Below are 19,940 nucleotides of genomic sequence, written 5' to 3'. Positions count from 1 at the left end.
AGTGTGGTAGCTAAGATGTGTGAGAGGGTGGTGAAGAATAGATGGACAGACTTCTTGGAGAAAAATGACATACTTTGTGAGTGTCAATTTGGTTTTAGAAAAGGGCGTTCATGCACGACAAACCTGATATGTTACTATTCGAGGGTGATAGATGTAATACAGGAAAGAGATGGTTGGGCTGATGGAATATATCTGGATTTAAAAAAGGCCTTTGATAAGGTACCACACCGGAGACTGATCTGGAAACTTGAAATGGTAGGAGGAGTGCATGGCAGTTTACTAAAATGGATGGAAGACTTTTGGTAGGAAGAGAAATGAGAACAATAATTAAGGACAGACCATCAGAATGGGGCTTGGTGGAGAGTGGAGTTCCACAGGGATCAGTGTTGGCACCAGTAATGTTCGCGGTCTACATAAATGACATGGTGGATGGGGTGTCCAGTTATGTGAGCCTATTTGCAGACGATGCAAAATTGTTAAGAAAAGTGAGATGTGACAAAGATTGCGAACTACTCCAGGAAGACTTGGACAGAATATGGAAATGGAGCTGTACATGGCAAATGGAGTTCAACACGACAAAATGCAAGAAATTAGAGTTTGGCAAGAGTGAAAGAAGAATCAGGAGTATGTACAAGATAGGAAATGAAGACATAAAACCAGTCATGAAGAAAAAGACCTTGGGGTGACAATTACCAATGACCTATCGCCAGAGAGACATATAAACAAAATAATTGGAGAAGTATTGAACTTATTGAGGAACATAAGAGTGGCGTTCGTATATTTAGATGAAGAAATGATGAAGAAAATAATTACTGCAATGATAAGACCGAGGCTTGAATATGCAACAATACAGTGGGCTCCGAACTTAAAGAAACACATAAGGAAACTAGAGAAAGTACAGAGGGCTGCAACAAAAATGGTGCCTGACTTAAGAGATTTGACTTATGAAGACAGACTGAAAAGAATGCAACTTCCGACCCTGGAAAACAGAAGAGAAAGGGAGACCTGATAGCAATATACAGAGTGATGATTGGCATGGAAAAATGGATAGGGAAGATCTGTGTATGTGGAATGAAAGAATGTCGAGAGGGCATGGGAAAAACTAAAATGGCCACTTATAGGAGAGATGTGAAAAATATAGCTTCCCTCATAGAAGGGTGGAAGCATGGAATAGTTTAGACGTGGAAGTGGTCAACGCAAGGAATATTCATGATTTTAAGAAAAAGCTGGACATTAGTAGATATGGAGACGGGACAGTACGAGCATAGCTCTTTTCCGTATGTTACAATTAGGTAAATACAATTAGGTAAATACACACACACACACACACACACACACACAAAACAACAAATTTTCTAATCTCTCTCTCTCTCTCTCTCTCTCTCCTTCGTTTCCTCTCCTTCCTCCTCCCCTCTTCCTCCCAAAGATAAGCTACATGCGTCCCGCTTGTGTCTAAAATATTAGCAAATGTCACTCTCTCTCTCTCTCTCTTTCTCCGAGAGAGAAGCGTCCACTTCTCTTCGAAGGCGATATAGTGACTAAAAAATAGCAGCATAATACACAAAGACAAGTATGACAAGCTTGCACGAGTTTCCCGCGCTCGGACGCGCGGCACTATCACCCGTATATCATACAGGCGGGCTTTTTTAACATCCGGCGCGAAGGGGTTAAGGACAAGTGTAAGGACTATGAAATGGCACTAGAGGGGCTAAAGGAAAAGGTAGACAGTAATGTGAGGGCAGGAGTGATACTTGAAACAAAGTTGGAAAAGTAGAGGAAGGTATGGAAAAAAGAAGAGGATAAAAAGGTAAACTGAACACAACCGAAAGACTGATTTTGATCTTGATCTTGATGCTACAGGTGGCTTGAGATCACTCCAAAGTCAGGCCTCTGGATTGGCAGCTCCTGCTGAAGACAAACAAAAGACAAGCAGAAAAAAAAGAGCAGTATCCTGTTCACTAATTATCCCTACGTTTAGCGGGAACGAGTTTCGATGGGTGGCAGCTGAGGCGTGGGTGATGTGAACACAGTGCATTTGTTTACATTGTGATCAGCTAATGATTTGATAGATGAGCCTGGACAACAGAAAACTAGAGTGGTCATAATTCATAATGATTGGAAAATCAAATAACGAATAATGAGGCATCGATTACCGAGGGAAACCTGTACAGACTTAGAAAGTATAGTGAAGGAGCTAAAAGATCATTACAAGTTAAAATGAGATCCCAAGCAGGGGTAGAAGATATACTAGTGAGAACCAGAAAGCTGACTGGAAAGACAGAATGTAACAACATTTGGATTGGGAGAGATATGAACCAGGAGGAAAGGAAAAAAGAAAGAGAAGTGAGAAATGAAGCTAAGGAAGAAAATGATAGACAGACAGAGAACAAGATATTTTACTGGAGAATGCTAGACATAAGACTAAGAAAATGGAATATCTGGGAAGGGAGAGAAAGACACTAAGAGTTAGGTATACAAACATAGATGGATTAATATCAAGAATGCTGGAAGTGAGGAACTATATGTTGGAAAAAAGACTGAGGTGGTATGTATAACAGAAACAAAGTTAAGTGAAAACATCCAATTACTTTTTAAAAGAGCAGGGATGTAATATTTGGAGGGCAGACAGAAGGGGAAAAGCAGGAGTAATAATAATGGCTGAAGAGGATATACTCGTATATGAAGAAGTACAATGTGGAGATGGACTGGCAGGGGTTTTAATTATAACAATTACGACCAGTGGGAGGGAAAGAAGAAGAATCATACTAGCATATGTGCCACCAAAGATTAACACATGGAGGCTTGATGTGCACAAGGAAATGCTAAATGAAGTGCTTAAGTGCTTAGACAATATGTTAAGAAAGTACAGAAACATACTACATGTGGGGGATCTTAACTGCAAACATGTAAATTGGGAAGAAATAGAAGTAAATAGTTGCACTGGACAATGGGGAGAAGTGCTACAACTGGAAATGGTAAACGCAATAGACCAGTGGATGAAGGACTATACAAGATATAGAGAATTAGAAGCATCTGTGCTTGATCTTATATTCACAAAAAAAGTCTTGTCCAACCATTAAATATCATAGCTAGATGAGGAAAAGTGATAATGTGGTTTTGGAAGTTGAATTAGAGGATCAGGAAATACTGAAATGTAAAGAGGGGCACAAACATGAAAAATTAAATCATGCCAAGACAAATTCTGAAGGATTAAGTAATTTCTTTGGCAGAATTAATTGGAAAGAAATCACTCAGGGCAAAACAATGCAAAAGAAGTATGAAATCTTTCTATGATAAAATTAAATCGTACTGACCTACAGGGTTAGGCCAATAATCCACACGACTTTGCCATATCTCTCATTACTTCAAAGAAAACAGAACAACAGTTCTCTATTCAATTTGATGCATCTCTTCACTAAAAAAGTGGGAGACAAGAGACAATGATCTCTGTAGGTGATTATGCCATAAATCAATTAAATACAGTAATGGTGCTGGTTATATAAAAATGAAAATGAAATGGATAATTTACAGAAAATTTATTGTTAAGTCTTCCTAAGATACCTGGTGTAAAGAAATATAAGATGAGAGTATTTTATTTCAGTTATTCCCTCAAATTGAATTTATTTATTCAAGATCATGGGATGAAAACACTTTTTTTTTCTTGGTCTGGCTGTACAACACAGAGTAAGGCGGGGAGCAGTGCATCCTTCCATCGTGGTGACCAGATGAGAAGTGAGTAGATTTGCATGTACGTGGTGAATTGATTTCTCCTGTTACGGTTTGTGCCTTGATTTTCTTTATTTTCTTGTCTATATATTATTATTATTATTATATTTATGATGAGTGAATTTAAATGTAGAATAAGGAGTAATGTCTTTCCGCAAGGCTATGCGTTTTTGTTGCCCCCGTTGCATTGTCGGAGCCCACGCTCCTTTTTGTTTACCTCTTCCTCAGCAGGCGCCTCCTGGGATGGATGTTTTGATGGTGTTGGAGAAATGTTGTGGTGATGTCGTGGGTGTAAAGTGTGTTGGTTGTTTGTGCTCCGGTCCTAAAGGTTGGTGGTGTTACCTGTGAGGTTTTTGTGGTATTTATAAGGTCTGGTAAGACCAGCTGTAGTGAAAACAATTGGTGATGTAGAGAGGCGTTTGAGCGGGAAGGACCGAATAGTGGTAGTGATGACTATAAGTGGATCTTGGAGACTTTTCATGGGTTGTGTGGTGTTTTCTTCTTGGTGAAACATCTTTAGGAGGTCATGGCGTCAATTGAGGGAGAGCACAGGTGGGATGTATTTACCTATTTGTGTATTACAGGGCCAGAGCTAAGCTCTCTGTGTCCTGTTTCCTTGGCCACTCCTGTTATATCTCTCTTTCATCTGATTGACACACACTGCGTCAACGACATCACTGCTCAGTTTATTCCACTTATCAATACTACGATGCGGGAAACTGTACTTTCTCACGTCATTTAGACAGATGTCTTTTATTAGTTTTTTTACATGTCCTCGGAGATGATTACTTGTGGTCATCTTTATCAACTGTCTGTCCAATTTGTCAATCTTGTTCACCAATTTATACATAGTTATCATGTCTCCCCTTGTTCTTCTCTCTTCTAATGTGGACAGCCCCAGTTCCCTCAGTCTTTCCTCATAGTCTAACTCTCTGAATCCTGGTACCATCCTTGTTGCCAGCCTCTGTACCCTTTCCACCTTCTTCACATTTTTCTTCATATGCGGTGACCAGACGCAAGCTGCATATTCAAACTAGGGTCTTATTAAAGTGCATAGTATCTTCTTCATCATTCCTTTATCTAGGATTCTAGGTAGTGGAATGCAAGACCAATATTTTGAAGCATGTTATATGTTTTCCAAAATATCTTGTTAATGTGTTTCTCATGTGTGGTAGTGTGGTGGAATGTGATTTTGGGAACATTTTACTTTTGCTCATACTATGTTGAATTAGGAGAGTAGATGGGATATTACTACGGCATTTCTTGATATGTGAAGTTAATGATTAATTTTGAGAGTATTGATTGATTGCAATCCATGTATCCAGCTGTGACCTTGGATCTTATATCAGCTGAGATTTGTGGGTACCCCTGGTCTGGAGTAGTGTTGTCCCCAGGGTTAATTCTTATGAAATTAATATTTTTCTATAATTTGTATGTTTACCATTGATATGTTATTTTTGTATTATTTCATGCATTACCTATATTTTCGTTGTGTAATATACCTATGTTTATTTATGTCTTGGTTTTTAATTATTCCAATTATTCATGTAACTGATCATAACACCAGAGTGAAGCCTTGGGAGATTGTTGGAGGTAAGCAGGGTTATAATAACTGTGTTGTGCAGTGAGTAGAGGCCACAAACGGTTGGGTAGGGTGAGATTTTCTCTTAATATCCAGACCCTTAAAACTCCTGAGACTGGGATAACGTAATCTCGTCTTTGGGAGCAAACCGACCGTGAGTGAAAGCCTTGACACTCTCTTTCCCCTGGGAAAATGCCACCTCAGGTTGAGTGGCACCATCACTTGACCTGATATGCCATATTGTCATACATGTACATGAAACACTTTTATTTGATTTGGTATATAACACTTATTTGTATCACTTGCAATCTACTGAAAGTCAGAATATTCTTAGAACACTGTTTGTTGGTAATACAGTTATTAAAGAACTGTAAATAGCATAGGGTAAGTGTTTTGGTTAGAGATCTAGCAGGAAGGTGAACAACACCTTATGGGTCAGTACAATTTAGTTTTAATATAGATAAATACAATGACGAGATAAAGAAGTATGTCTCCATATAGAGTTAAAGAGAGGAAGCATATATGGTATAATGCTACATGTACAAAAGCTAAGAAGAGCAAGGATGTAGCTTGAAATATATTAAAGAAGCAGTGAAATAAAGAAAATATGAAGCAATATGAAGAGGAAAGAAATACATGTATTAGAATAAGAAGCAAGGAGGAAAGTTTGAAAGGAATGTAGTAAAGGATATATGAAACAACAAAACAAGTGAGTGAACTTATGAATGACAGCAGCCAGATACCACCACGATGGCAGGAAAAAGAAAAATGACTGATGTAGGAAGGGTATTAGGGACAAGTGGTTCACAGAGAAACATTTAGAGAGGATGTGATTTGAAATTACAGGTGGGAAAAAATGCTGCTTACATGAACGATCACTGCACCTCAAAATGGGGCACTGCCCATTCATATGAACAATCACCATCAGTAAAGGGTTAACAAGGGTCACTGAACCTAACATGATTTTGAGGTTAGCTATGTGTTCCATCTTACAAGAATTCACAATACAAGCAATTCAAAAGGAACCTAATAGCAGTGTTCCCACACACACTCACTTGTTCGTTGGCTCTGTATGGCACTGTGAGGAGCATACTGCCAAATGTCTCCTTGAATTTCCTGGCCATCACTTTCTGCTGAGTGAGACTGCAGTGATTCTCAATGGAAAGAATGACTGGATATCTGTTGAAGGACAGGGTTAATTAGATATTGATATCACACACACACACACACACACACACACACACACACACACACACAGAGACACGGTTGAGAGCGGACACACTGGTGCAGTTCCGACGATCAGCTGATCTTCACTACACCTGTTGTATAGTATTTACAGTGGCCTGGGCAGGTAGTGTGGACTCATTTTTTTTTTTTTTTTCTCTCCATGAAATCAATTAGTAAGGAATAATGAGTGAAAAAGATATTCCATCCATATGCAGACATGAGAAAAGAGAAGGGGCCGATGATGACTATGTCGGTGAGGGAGAACGCGTATTCGAAGGGTTCGATACGACGACAACTTCACTACTTAAGAGAGTGTTCAATATTGAATGTAAAATAGATAAACTGATAAAGGAGAAGATGGAAATGAAAGAGAATAAAGAACAGGAAATGGAGTTTATAAGACTGAGAGAAAGGATAAGAAAAGTGGAAGAAAATGAAGCTAGGCTAAGAGCGGAAAACGAAGAACTAAAAAAGGAAGTAGCTAACTACAAGAAGCAGATGGAAGAAAGACTCGGTAAAGCCGAGAAAGAAAAGGAGAAGCTGAAAGATCTAGTAAACAAGGAAGAGGAAAGAGTACAGAAAGTGATTAAGAAAGAAGTACAAGCATGGAGAGTCCAAGATAAGAAAGATAAGGCCGATTTTCAGGAGGTGATTCAAGAACAACTTAAAGAAAAGAAGAAAATATGACAAACAAAATGATAGGAGTCCTCAAGACAAAAGAAAATCTAGTTAGAGAAATTGCAGAAAAAAGAAGAGTGTAGTCGTATTTGGAATAAAAGAAAAAATATAAAATATAGACCAAAAAGAGAAAAAGAAGAAATGAAATCAGTCAAAGACCTACTGAAGAATCTTAATGATGAAGATAGGCAGAACTTGGAAGAGGAAGTAGAAGAAATAAACAGAATGGGACCATATCAAGAAGGAAAAACGAGACCAATTAAAATACTACTAAAATCACAAGCAGCAACAGAAGAAATATTATATAGAACAACAAAACTTAGAGAAACAGAAGGCTGCAAGGATATCTATATAAAGAAAAATAGAAATGAGGAAGAAAGGAAGAGATACAATGAACTGGCAGCAGCAGTAAGGAAAAGAATAATGAAAGGTCAGAAGAGGAGAAGAAGGCATTTTTGGAGAATTCTAGGAGACAGGATAAGGAAATGGTATATAAACGAGAAGGAAGAGAAAAAGTGGAACAAGTTTAACTAAAAATGATAAAGGCAAAAGACTAAAATGATGTATATGAACACAGACGGGTTTTATCAAGTAAATTAGAATTAAGAGATTACATAAGGAAAGAAAATCCAGATATTGTATGCCTGGCTGAAACAAAACTAAATGAGGCAATCATAATAGATTTGGATAATAGGTATAATGTATGGAGAAGAGACAGAGTGGGTAAAGGAGGAGGAGGAGTCATGATAATGTTAAGGAAGGAGATAGTGATCAACCAAGTGGAATGTGGGAAGGAAAAGCAGAAGTATTGTATATTAAGATGCATATTAATAAAAAGAGATAACAATCATTGTAACATATGTGCCACCAAAACAAATTCATGGACCAATCAAGAATATAAAGACATGATAGATGACACAATAAGGAGTCTAATGAGAATCGTTAAAGAAAGGAGAAAAGTGATATTAGTAGGAGATTTCAACTGTAAAGAAGTGGACTGGGAAAATTATGAAAGTGGTATGGGGAAGAAGCCTGGGAGAAAGATTCTTGAACCTAATGATAGACAATATGATGGACCAGAGAGTAAAGGAATGCACAAGATTCAGAGGAAACGACGAGCCGAGATTGGACCTAGTTTTACAAGGGTATACAAATGAATGACGATATAAGATATAAGTGCCCATTGGGAAAGAGTGACCATGCAATATTAGAAATAGATATAGAAGAAGGAAAGGAAGATAGAGACGATTCATACAAAGGAGACCGATTAAATTACAGAAAGGCTGATATTGAGAATCTCAAGAACTATTTTAAAACGTAGACTGGGAGGAGATGGAAAACTCAGAGACAATGCAAGACAAATATAACTTATTTTTGGAAATATACAAAACAGGAGTCAGGAATATGTCCCAAAATATAGACCAAAAGAAGAAGGAAAGAAAGATTGGTTTAATGCAAGGTGTGCTAGGGCAAAGGAGAAAAGAGATGGAGCATGGAAAAGGTGGAGGAGAAATAGGAATCCAACAAACAAGGAAAACTTCAAGGCAGCGAGAAATGAATATGTTAAGGTGAGGAAGGAAGAGGAAAAGAACTTGAAAAGATATTGTCGAAAAATGTAAGGAGCAACCAAAATTGTTCTATAGATTCATAAATGGAAAAATTAGGCAAAAGAAACAATAGAAAGGTTAAAAGGAGAGAACGGGATGGTGGAAGACCCAAAAAGTATGGCAGAACTATTAAATAAAAATTCCAGGAGGTCTTTACTAAAGAATCCAAATTTGAGAGGCCACAGGGTAATAGAGAGACAATCTATATGAAAGAGATTAAAGTAACCAAGCTTGAAATAAAAGAGTTAATGAAGGAACTGGATGAAGAGAAGGCAATGGGACCGGATGAAGTCTCAGGCAGAATACTGAAAGAATGTAGGGAAGAACTAGCAAGTCCTATATACAACATCATAAAATGCTCAATAGAAAATGGAACAGTGCCAGTAGAATGGAAAAGAGCTGAGGTGGTTCCCATATATAAGAGCGGAAGGAAGAAGAACCTTTAAATTACAGACCGATATCACTAACTAGTGTAATATGCAAGATGTGTGAAAGAATAATAAAGAAACAATGGATCGAGTTCCTTGAAGACAACAAATTAATATCAAATAGCCAATTTGGTTTTAGAAAAAGACGGTCTTGTGTAACTAATTTATTGAGTTTCTATTCTAGAATAATTGATAGAGTACAAGAGAGAGAGGATGGGTTGACTGCATCTATTTGGATTTAAAAAAGGCGTTTGACAAAGTGCCACATGCAAGATTACTGTGGAAGTTAGAGGAGAAGGGTGGCTTAAAAGGAAGCACATTGAGATGGATAGAAAATTATTTGAGGGGGAGAGAAATAAGGATGGTAGTTAAAGATATGAAGTCCAAGTGGAGAGCAGTAGAAAGCAGAGTGCCACAGGGGTCAGTATTGGCACCAATACTTTTCCTCATTTATATTAACGACATGCCAGAAGGAGTGAACAGCTACATAAATTTGTTTGCGGATGATACGAAACTGTGCAGAGTTATAAAGCAAAAGGAGGATTGTGAAATACTGCAAGAAGACCTAAATAAGATCTGGGAATGGAGTAAGAAGTGGAAATGGAATTCAATGTGAACAAAAGCCATGTCATGGAAATGGGAAAGAGTGAAAGACGACCTGTGGGAATCTATAAGATGGGAGATGGAGTAGAACTGGAGAAAGTCAAAAGGAAAAGGACTTAGGAGTGACGATGGAAGAAAACAATCAACCAGTAAGCCATATTGATAGAATTTTAGAGAAACATATAATTTGCTAAGGAATATTGGAGTAGCATTTCACTACATGGACAAAGAAATGATGAAGAAATTGATAAATACTATAATAAGACCCAGATTGGAATATGCAGGAGTAGTGTGGACCCTCATAAAAGAAACACATAAGAAAATTGGAGAGGCTACAAAAATGGCTACAAGAATGGTCCCAGAACTTGAAGGGATGACATATGAGGAGAGACTAAAGGCTATGGATCTACCAACCTTGGAACAAAGAAGGAGAGAGGAGACCTGATACAAGTCTATAAATTGATCAACGGAATGGACCAAGTGGATAATGAGAAACTGATCCTGAGAGAAGAATATGACACCAAGCACAAGATCGCATAGTAAAAAGCTGAGAAAGGGAAGATGTCTGAGAGATATAAAAAAATATAGTTTCCCGCAGAGATGTATTGAGACGTGGAACAGTTTAGATGAAGAAGTAGTGTCTGCAACGAGTGTGCACACTTTTAAAGTAAGATTGGATAAGTGTAGATATGGAGACGGGGCCACACGAGCATAAAGCCCAGGCCCTGTAAAACTACAACTAGGTAAATACACCCGGTAGCTCAGTGGTTAGAGGGCTGGCTTCACAAGCCAGAGGACCGGGATTCGATTCCCCGGCCGGGTGGAGATATTAGGGTGTGTCTCCTTTCACGTGTAGCCCATGTTCACCTAGCAGTGAGTAGGTACGGGATGTAAATCGAGGAGTTGTGACCTTGTTGTCCCGGTGTGTGGTGTGTGCCTGGTCTCAGACCTATCCGAAGATCAGAAATAATGAGCTCTGAGCTCGTTCCGTAGGGTAATGTCTGGCTGTCTCGTCAGAGACTGCAGCAGAACAAACAGTGAAACACATAATTTGCTAAGGAATATTGGAGTAGCATTTCACTACATGGACAAAGAAATGATGAAGAAATTGATAAGTACTATAATAAGACCCAGATCGGAATATGCAGGAGTAGTGTGGACCCCTCATAAAAAAAAACACATAAGGAAATTGGAGAGGCTACAAAAAATAGCTACAAGAATGGTTCCAGAATTTGAAGGGATGACATGAGGAGAGACTAAAGGCTATGGATCTACCAACCCTGGAACAAAGAAGGGAGTGAGGAGACCTGATACAAGTTTATAAATTGATCAACAGAATGGACCAAGTGGATAATGAGAAACTGATCCTGAGAGAAGAATATGACATCCAAAGCACAAGATCGTATAGTAAAAAGCTGAGAAAAGGAAGATGTCTGAGAGATATTAAAAAACATAGTTTCCCGCAGAGATGTATTGAGACATGGAACAGTTTAAATGAAGAAGTAGTGTCAGCAACGAGTGTGCACACTTTTAAAGTAAGATTGGATAAGTGTAGATATGGAGACGAGGCCACACGAGCATAAAGCCCAGGCCCTGTAAAACTACAACTAGGTAAATACACACACGAGACGCGGTCGAGGGAGGACGCACTGGCACCATTCCAACAATCAGCTGATCTTCACTACATACCTGTTGTACAGTATTTACAGTGGCCTGGGCAGGTAGTGTGGACTCATTTTTTTTTATGAAATCAATTATTAAGGAATGATGAGTGAAAAAGAGATTCCATCAAAATGCAGACATGAGACTGGAGAAGGAATGAAAGCTATGTTGGTGAGGGAGAGTGCATATTCGAAGGCTTCGAATACGACGAATACTTCACTACTTAAGAGTGTTAAATATTGAACATAAACTAGATAAATTGATAAAGGAGAATATGGAAATGAAAGAGAATGAAGAACGGGAAAAGTTTATAAAACTGAGAGAAAGGATAAAAAAAGTGGAAGAAAACTAAGCTAGGCTAAGAGCGGAAAATGAAGAACTAAAAAGGGAAGTAGCTAACTACAAAAAGCAGATGGAAGAAGGACTCGGTAAAGCCGAGAAAAAAAAAGAGAAGCTGAAAGATCTAGTAAACAAGGAAAAGGAAAGAGTACAGAACGTGATTAAAAGAAAAAGAAGAAAATATGACAAACAAAATGATAGGAGTCCTCAAGACAAAAGAAAATCTAGTTAGAGAAATTGCAGAAAAAAAGAAGAGTGTAGTCATATTTGGAATAAAACCAAAAAATTTATAATATAGACCAAAAAGAGAAAAAGAAGAAATGAAATCAGTCAAAGACCTACTGAAGAATCTAAACGATAAAGATAGGCAGAACTTGGAAGATGGAAGTAGAAGAAATAAACAGAATGGGATCATATCAAGAAGGAAAAACAAGACCAATTAAAATACTACTAAAATCACAAGCAGCAACAGAAGAAATATTATATAGAACAACAAAATTTAGAGAAACAGAAGGCTGCAAGAATATATATATAAAGAAAATAGAAATGAGGAAGAAAGGAAGAGATACAATAAACTGGCAGCAGCAGTAAGGGAAAAAAATAAAGAAAGGTCAGAAGAGGAAAAAAAGGCATTTTTTTGGAGAATTCTAGGAGACAGGATAAGGAAATGGTATATAAATGAGAAGGAAGAGAAAAAAGTGGAACAAGTTTGACTAATATGATAAAGGCAAAAGACTAAAAATGATGTATACGAACATACTGTAGACGGGGTTTTATCAAATAAATTAGAATTAAGAGATTACAAAAGAAAGAAAATCCAGATATTGTATGCCTGGCTGAAACAAAACTAAATAAGGCAATCAAAATAAACTTGGATAATAGGTATAATGTATGGAGGAGAGACAGAGTAGGTAAAGGAGGAGGAGAAGTTATGATAATGTTAAGGAAGGAGATAGTGATAAACCAAGTGGAATGTGGGGAAGGAAAAGCAGAAGTATTGTATGTTAAGATGAATATTAATAAAAAAGAGTTAACAATCATTGTAACATATGTGCCACCAAAAACAAATTCATGGACCAATCAAGAATATAAAGACATGATAGATGACACAATAAGGAGTTTAACGAGAATCGTTAAAGAAAGGAAAAGTTATATTAGTAGGAGATTTAAACTGTAAAGAAGTGGACTGGGAAAATTATGAAAGTGGTATGGGGGAAGAAGCCTGGGAAGAAAGATTCTTGAACCTAATGATAGACAATATGATGGACCAGAGAGTAAAGGAATGCACAAGATTCAGAGGAAACAACGAGCTGGCGAGATTGGACTTAGTTTTTACAAGGGGTATACAGATGAATGATGATATAAGATATAAGTGCCCATTGGGAAAGAGTGATCATGTAATATTAGAAATAGATATAGAAGAGGGAAAGGAAGATAGAGACGATTCATATAAAGGAGACCGATTAAATTACAGAAAGGCTGATATTGAGAATCTCAAGAACTATTTTAAAAACGTAAACTGGGAGGAGATGGAAAACTAAAGAGACGATCCAAGAGAAGTATAACTTATTTTTGGAAATACACAAAACACGAGTCAGGGAATATGTCCCGAAATATAGACCTAATGAAGAAGGAAAGAAAGATTGGTTTAATGCAAGGTGTGCTAGGGCAAAGGAGAAAAGAGATGGAGCATGGAAAAGGTGGAGGAGATATAGAAATCCAGAAAATAAGGAAAACTTCAAGGCAGCGAGAAATGAAGATGTTAAGGTGAGAAAGGAAGAGGAAAAGAACTTCGAAAAGGACATTGTCAAAAAATATAAGGAGCAACCAAAATTGTTCTATAAATTCATAAATGGAAAAATTAGGAAAAGAGAAACAATAGAAAGGTTAAAAGGAGAGAACGGGATGGTGGAAGACCCAAAAAGTATGGCAGAATTAATAAATAATAAATTCCAGGAGGTCTTTACTAAGGAATCTAAATTTGAAAGGCCACAGGGTAATAGAGAGACAGTCTATATGAAAGAGATTAAAGTAAACAAGCTTGAAATAAAAGAATTAATGAAGAAACTGGATGAAGAGAAGGCAATGGGACCAGATGAAGTCTCAGGCAGAATACTGAAAGAATGTAGGGAAGAACTAGTAAGTCCTATATACAGCATCATAAAATGCTCAATAGAAAATGGAACAGTACCAGTAGAATGGAAAAGAGCTGAGGTGGTTCCCATATATAAGAGCGGAAGGAAGGAAGAACCTTTAAATTACAGACTGTTATCACTAACTAGTGTAATATGCAAGATGTGTGAAAGAATAATAAAGAAACAATGGATCGAATTCCTTGAAAACAACAAATTAATATCAAATAGCCAATTTGGTTTTAGAAAAAGACGGTCTTGTGTAACTAATTTATTGAGTTTCTATTCTAGAATAGTTGATAGAGTACAAGAGAGAGAGGGATGGGTTGACTGTATTTATTTGGATTTAAAAAAGGGCGTTTGACAAAGTGCCACATGCAAGATTACTATGGAAGTTAAAGGAGAAGGGTGGCTTAAAAGGAAGCACATTGAGATGGATAGAAAATTATTTGAGGGGGAGAGAAATAAGGACGGTAATTAAAGATATGAAGTCCAAGTGGAGAGCAGTAGAAACCGGAGTGCCACAGGGGTCAGTATTGGCACCAATACTTTTCCTCATTTATATTAACGACATGCCAGAAGGAGTGAACAGCTACATAAATCTGTTTGCAGATGATACAAAACTGTGCAGAGTTATAAAGCAAATAGAGGATTGTGAAATACTGTAAGAAGACCTAAATAAAAAATGGGAATGGAGCAAAAAGTGGGAAATGGAATTCAATGAGAACAAAAGCCATGTCATGGAAATGGGAAAAAGTGAAAGACAACCCATCGGAATCTATAAGATGGGAGATGGAGTAGAACTGGAGAAAGTTAAAAAGGAAAAGGACTTAGGAGTGACGATGGAAGAAAACAATCAACCAGTAAGCAATATTGATAATTTTTAGAGAAACATATAATTTGCTAAGGAATATTGGAGTAGCATTTCACTACATGGACAAAGAAATGATGAAGAAATTGATAAGTACTATAATAAGACCCAGATTGGAATATGCAGGAGTAGTGTGGACCTCTCATAAAAAGAAACACATAAGGAAATTGGAGAGACTACAAAAAATGGCTACAAGAATGGTTCCAGAATTTGAAGGGATGACATATGAGGAGAGACTAAAGGCTATGGATCTACCAACCCTGGAACAAAGAAGGGAGAGAGGAGACCTGATACAAGTTTATAAATTGATCAATGGAATGGACCAAGTGGATAATGAGAAATGATCCTGAGAGAAAAATATGACATCCGAAGCACAAGATCACATAGTAAAAAGCTGAGAAAAGAAAGATGTCTGAGAGATGTTAAAAAACATAGTTTCCCGCAAAGTTGTATTGAAATGTGGAACAGTTTAAATAAAGAAATAGTGTCTGCAACGAGTGTGCATACTTTTAAAGTAAGATTGGATAAGTGTAGATATGGAGACGGGGCCACACGAGCATAAAGCCCCGGCCCTGTAAAACTACAACTAGGTAAATAAACACACACACACACACACACACACACACACACACACACACACACACACACACACACAATCATGGTGACCTATGTACCTCCTAAAACAAATTCTTGGACATTAAGGGAATACGACAATATGATCAAGGATACTTTACAGAGTTTGGAAAGTGTATTATCTGGAAAAAGAAAGATGATACTAGTAGGAGATTTTAATTGTAAGGAGGTGGATTGGGAAAATCTAGTAAGTGGTGTTGGAGAGGAAGCATGGGAGAGAGATTTCTTAATCTAATGATGGAAAATATGATGGAACAGAGGGTGAAAGAAAATACTAGATATAGAGGAGATGATGAACCGGCTAGACTGAATTTGGTGTTAACAAGAGAAGTGTACTTATGTGGAGATATACAATACAAATGTCCTTTGGGAAAGAGTGATCATGTGGTTATGGAAATGCAGATAGCAACAACACAGCGAAGGAAAGATGAGACATACAGGAGTGGTAGATTGAATTATAGAAAGATGGACACAGAAAGTTTGAAAAATTATTTCAGAAAATTAGATTGGGAGGAGATGTTACAAATCAGAGAAGTGCAAAAAAATATGAGATTTTTATGAAATATTATAAAGAAGGAGTTATGAAATTTGTACCAAAGTATAAACCGAGAGAGGAAGGAAGAAAGGATTGTTTTAATGCAACTTGTGTTAAGACTAAAGAAAAGAGAGATGTGGCTTGGAAAAGATGGAAAAAGAGCAGGAATATACTAAATAAGGAGAATTATAGAGTGGCGAGAAATGAGTATGTGAGGGTAAGGAGGGAGGAAGAAAGAAAATTTGAAAAAGATATTGTAGACAAGAGTAAGGAACATCCAAAATTGTTTTACAGGTTCATAAATGGTAAACTTAAAAAGAGAGAGTCCATTGAAAGATTAAAAGGAGAGCAAGGGATAGTAGATGACCCTAAGAATATAGCGGAATTGGCAAGTATTTACTAAAGAAACAATGTTTGTAAAGCCTCAGAATGTACAAGGAAATGTGCACATGGATGACATTAAGATACCTAAAAAGGAGTTATATAAAATGTTGGAGGAACTTAAAGATGATAAAGCGATGGGACCAGATGAAGTTTCAGGAAAATTATTGAAGGAGTGTAGAGAAGAATTGATAGATCCATTATATGATATTATAAGGTGCTCATTAGAAACAGGGGAAGTACCGGTGGAGTGGAAAGAGCTGAAGTGGTGCCCATTTATAAGGGAGGCAGTAAGGAAGAGCCTCTTAACTATAGACCTGTGTCTCTAACAAGTGTGGTCGGTAAGATTTGTGAGAGGGTGATAAAGAAATATTGGATACGGTTCCTGGAGGATCATAAGTTATTATCGGATCATCAATTTGGCTTTAGGAAAGGGAGGTCATGTGTAACAAATCTACTGAGCTTTTATTCAAGAGTGGTTGACAAAATACAAGAGAGAGAGGATGGATGGACTGTGTATATTTGGATTTAAAGAAAGCTTTTGACAAGGTACCTCACATGAGACTACTATGGAAATTAGAGATTTATGGAGGACTGAAAGGAAAAGTGTTAAAGTGGATGGAAAACTACTTGAGATGGAGGGAGATGAGAACGGTAATAAGGGATGCAAAGTCGGACTGGTTGGTGGTGGAGTGGAGTCCCACAAGGCTCAGTGCTGGCACCAATACTTTTCTTTGTATATATTAATGACATTCCAGAGGAGTAAACAGTTATATTAATTTGTTTGGGATGATGCGAAGTTGTGTAGGTATGTGAAGAGTGAAGATTGTGAAATTTTACAGGCAGATCTGGATAAGATTTGGGAGTGGAGCAAGAGGTGGGAAATGGAATTTAATCAGAGCAAAAGTCATGTGATGGAGATGGGGAAGAGTGGAAGAGGGTCATATAAGATGGGTGAAGAAGTAGTGTTGAAAAAGGTGGAAAAGGAAAAGGATTTGGGAGTGATAATACAAGACCATGGGCAGTTTGAGGCTCATATTGATAAGATGTTTGGAGAAACGTATAATTTGATAAGAAATATTGGATTAGCCTTCCATTATATGGATAAAGATATGATGAAGAAATTAATTAGTACGGTAATTAGACCAAGATTGGAATATGCTGGAGTGGTTTGGTCCCCTTATAAAAGAAGCATAAGGAAGTTGGAGAGATTGCAGAGAATGGCAACAAAAATGGTTCCGGAATTGGCAGAAATGACCTATGAGGAGAGATTAAAAGAAATGAATTTGCTTACCTTGGAACAAAGAAGAGAAAGAGGAGATTTAATACATTTATAAACTGTTGAACGACTGGATGAAGTGGATAATGAGCAAATGATGTTGAGAGAGGAAAACTTAAATAGAACTACGAGATCACATAGTAAAAAGATAGCCAAGGGAATATGCTTGAAGGATGTGAAGAAATATAGTTTCCACAAAGATGTGTGGAGGTGTGGAATGGTTAGAGTGAGGAGGTGGTGTCAGCGATGAGTGTGCATAGTTTTAAAGGAAAGTTGGATGTGTGTAGATATGGAGATGGGGCCACAGTATGATACCCAGGCCCTGTAAAATTACAACTACATGAATACAACTAGGTGAATACACACACACACACACACACAGAGACAGACTGTTTATATATCATGTCTATTTGGACCATATGTAATACTTGAGATTCAATGAATATTGATTTTATATATTAGAAAAAGAGGTCAAGGGACTGAGAACAGTAAAGTGGTGCCTTGGAATACGAACTTAATCCGTTCAAAATTTTGTTCTTCTTCCAAAACATTCTTAATCCAAAGCATGAAAATACATATATTCTTATGGAAGAAATTATAATTGTTCCAAACCATAAGACCAAAAGGATTCTATTTTTCACCTAATTTCTTACTGCATACTATTACTGTAAATACTACTACTACTACTACTATATTATGCTATAACAATAGAAGATAAGAAAATAAAGCAAGAAAGTAAGCAAAATGTTATATAATGAAAATTCAACATCTGTGGTCAGAAACAAGCCACCACATCCTGCTCATGACTATCAAGCCAGTACCATACACTTATATAAGCCAATAAGTTTTCTTGATATACTGCACTCATTATGGAAAATAAATCAGGGAAGTAAGCAAACTGTAATATGAAAATCTAACTTCTTCACGGTCAGAAACAAGCATAAACACATCCTCCTCAGCCGAATCACTACGACTCTTATCTAAACCAATAACGAGATAAAAAATAACGATTTCAATAGAGTAAAGAACGTTCATCTAACAAATTTCAGTTTAATATACTACATAAAGTTACACCAAAAGTCCGCATAAGACAACCATGTGAGCGAATTTTCTGGGTTTGAATTTGCTGGTGGGACCAAATGGCAGCTTCACTGTGATTGGCTGGCACCTGTCTCTAGGTTTGAGCTGGATCCAAGATTCTATAACAATGGAATGGCATCCACGAACGCTTGAGGACAGTGATGAGGTTGCTATCAGGTTGTTTTGAGGTTGCTGGGAACACCATCTCTGGAGGTGGTGTTATTTATATATGATGTTCACAAAACAACATTTCTATTACAAAAATGAAAGGATTGTGCATAAAGTGAAATCTATGGAATACCAAAAATACAGCAGAGATGAGATCGCCCAGAGAGGCAGACCACGGCACCGAGACTTTTCTTCTTGTGATTTTAGCTGGTGTTGCTTTCAACATGGTAGATTTATGTTTCCACTGTTGCTGTTATAGTATATCATATCAGATTCATCTCGCTCATGTCATAGGATAAAACTCGTGGCACTGAGGACAGTGAATTAAATGAAATAGTGGTATTTCATTGGTAATTCACTATCACCAGTGCCATGGAGTCAAGGTTATCCTCATGGCATGAGCATATGAATACTAAGATATGATATCCATTATAGCAGGCAATAGAGGAGTGAAAACATAAACATCATGATGAAAGTAACAAGCAAGCAAAAGGGTCACAAGAAGAAGAAGAAGGCAGAGTGGCGAGTCTCCTGCTGTCTGTGTGATCTCATCTCTGCTTTATTTTTGGTATTTCATGTAAGATTTCACTTTATGCATTACAAAACAATTTTCTTGAAGGTTTGAAAAAGCTAATAGAAATGTTGTTTTGTGAACATAAATGCATATAAATAAATAAATGAGAAGACAGTAACACCACCTCAAGAGGTGGTGTTCAGCAACCTCAGAGCAACCTGATAGCAACCTTGTCACCGTCCTCTAAGCGTTCATGGATGCCATTTCGCTGCAGGAGGTTGTTCTGACGTTGTTAAAGAATCTGGATCCAGCTCCAAGAGTGAGAGACAGAGGCAGGAGAGCCAATCACAGCGGCTAAGTTGGTTCATCACCTGGCAAATTCAAACCCAGAAAATTCACAAAAGACATTATGCAGACTTTTCGGTCTAACTTTACATAGACATTAAACCAGAAATTCATTAGCTGAACTTTCGTTAAGAGTATTACTGTATATTT

The 19,940-nt window shown here is 37.3% G+C and overlaps 1 protein-coding gene across 1 annotated transcript in view; it reads right to left on the bottom strand.

Moving 5' to 3' along the window:
• Positions 1–1,974: 1,974 nt before the first annotated feature.
• Positions 1,975–19,940, bottom strand: part of LOC123498198 (1-phosphatidylinositol 4,5-bisphosphate phosphodiesterase gamma-1-like) — a 53,703-nt gene continuing 35,737 nt past the window's right edge. The window contains exons 4-6 of the mRNA XM_045245364.1: positions 6,364–6,487; positions 4,069–4,240; positions 1,975–2,075 (exon numbers count right to left, since the gene is read on the bottom strand). Of these exons, the coding sequence (XP_045101299.1) occupies positions 1,975–2,075; positions 4,069–4,240; positions 6,364–6,487 (397 nt within the window). The remainder of the gene's footprint in view (positions 2,076–4,068; positions 4,241–6,363; positions 6,488–19,940) is intronic.

Source organism: Portunus trituberculatus, chromosome 47, assembly GCF_017591435.1.
Source record: "Portunus trituberculatus isolate SZX2019 chromosome 47, ASM1759143v1, whole genome shotgun sequence".
Taxonomy (NCBI): Eukaryota; Metazoa; Arthropoda; class Malacostraca; order Decapoda; family Portunidae; genus Portunus; species Portunus trituberculatus.
Note: the sequence above shows the minus strand (reverse complement) of the source record. Positions and strands in the feature narration are given on the sequence as shown.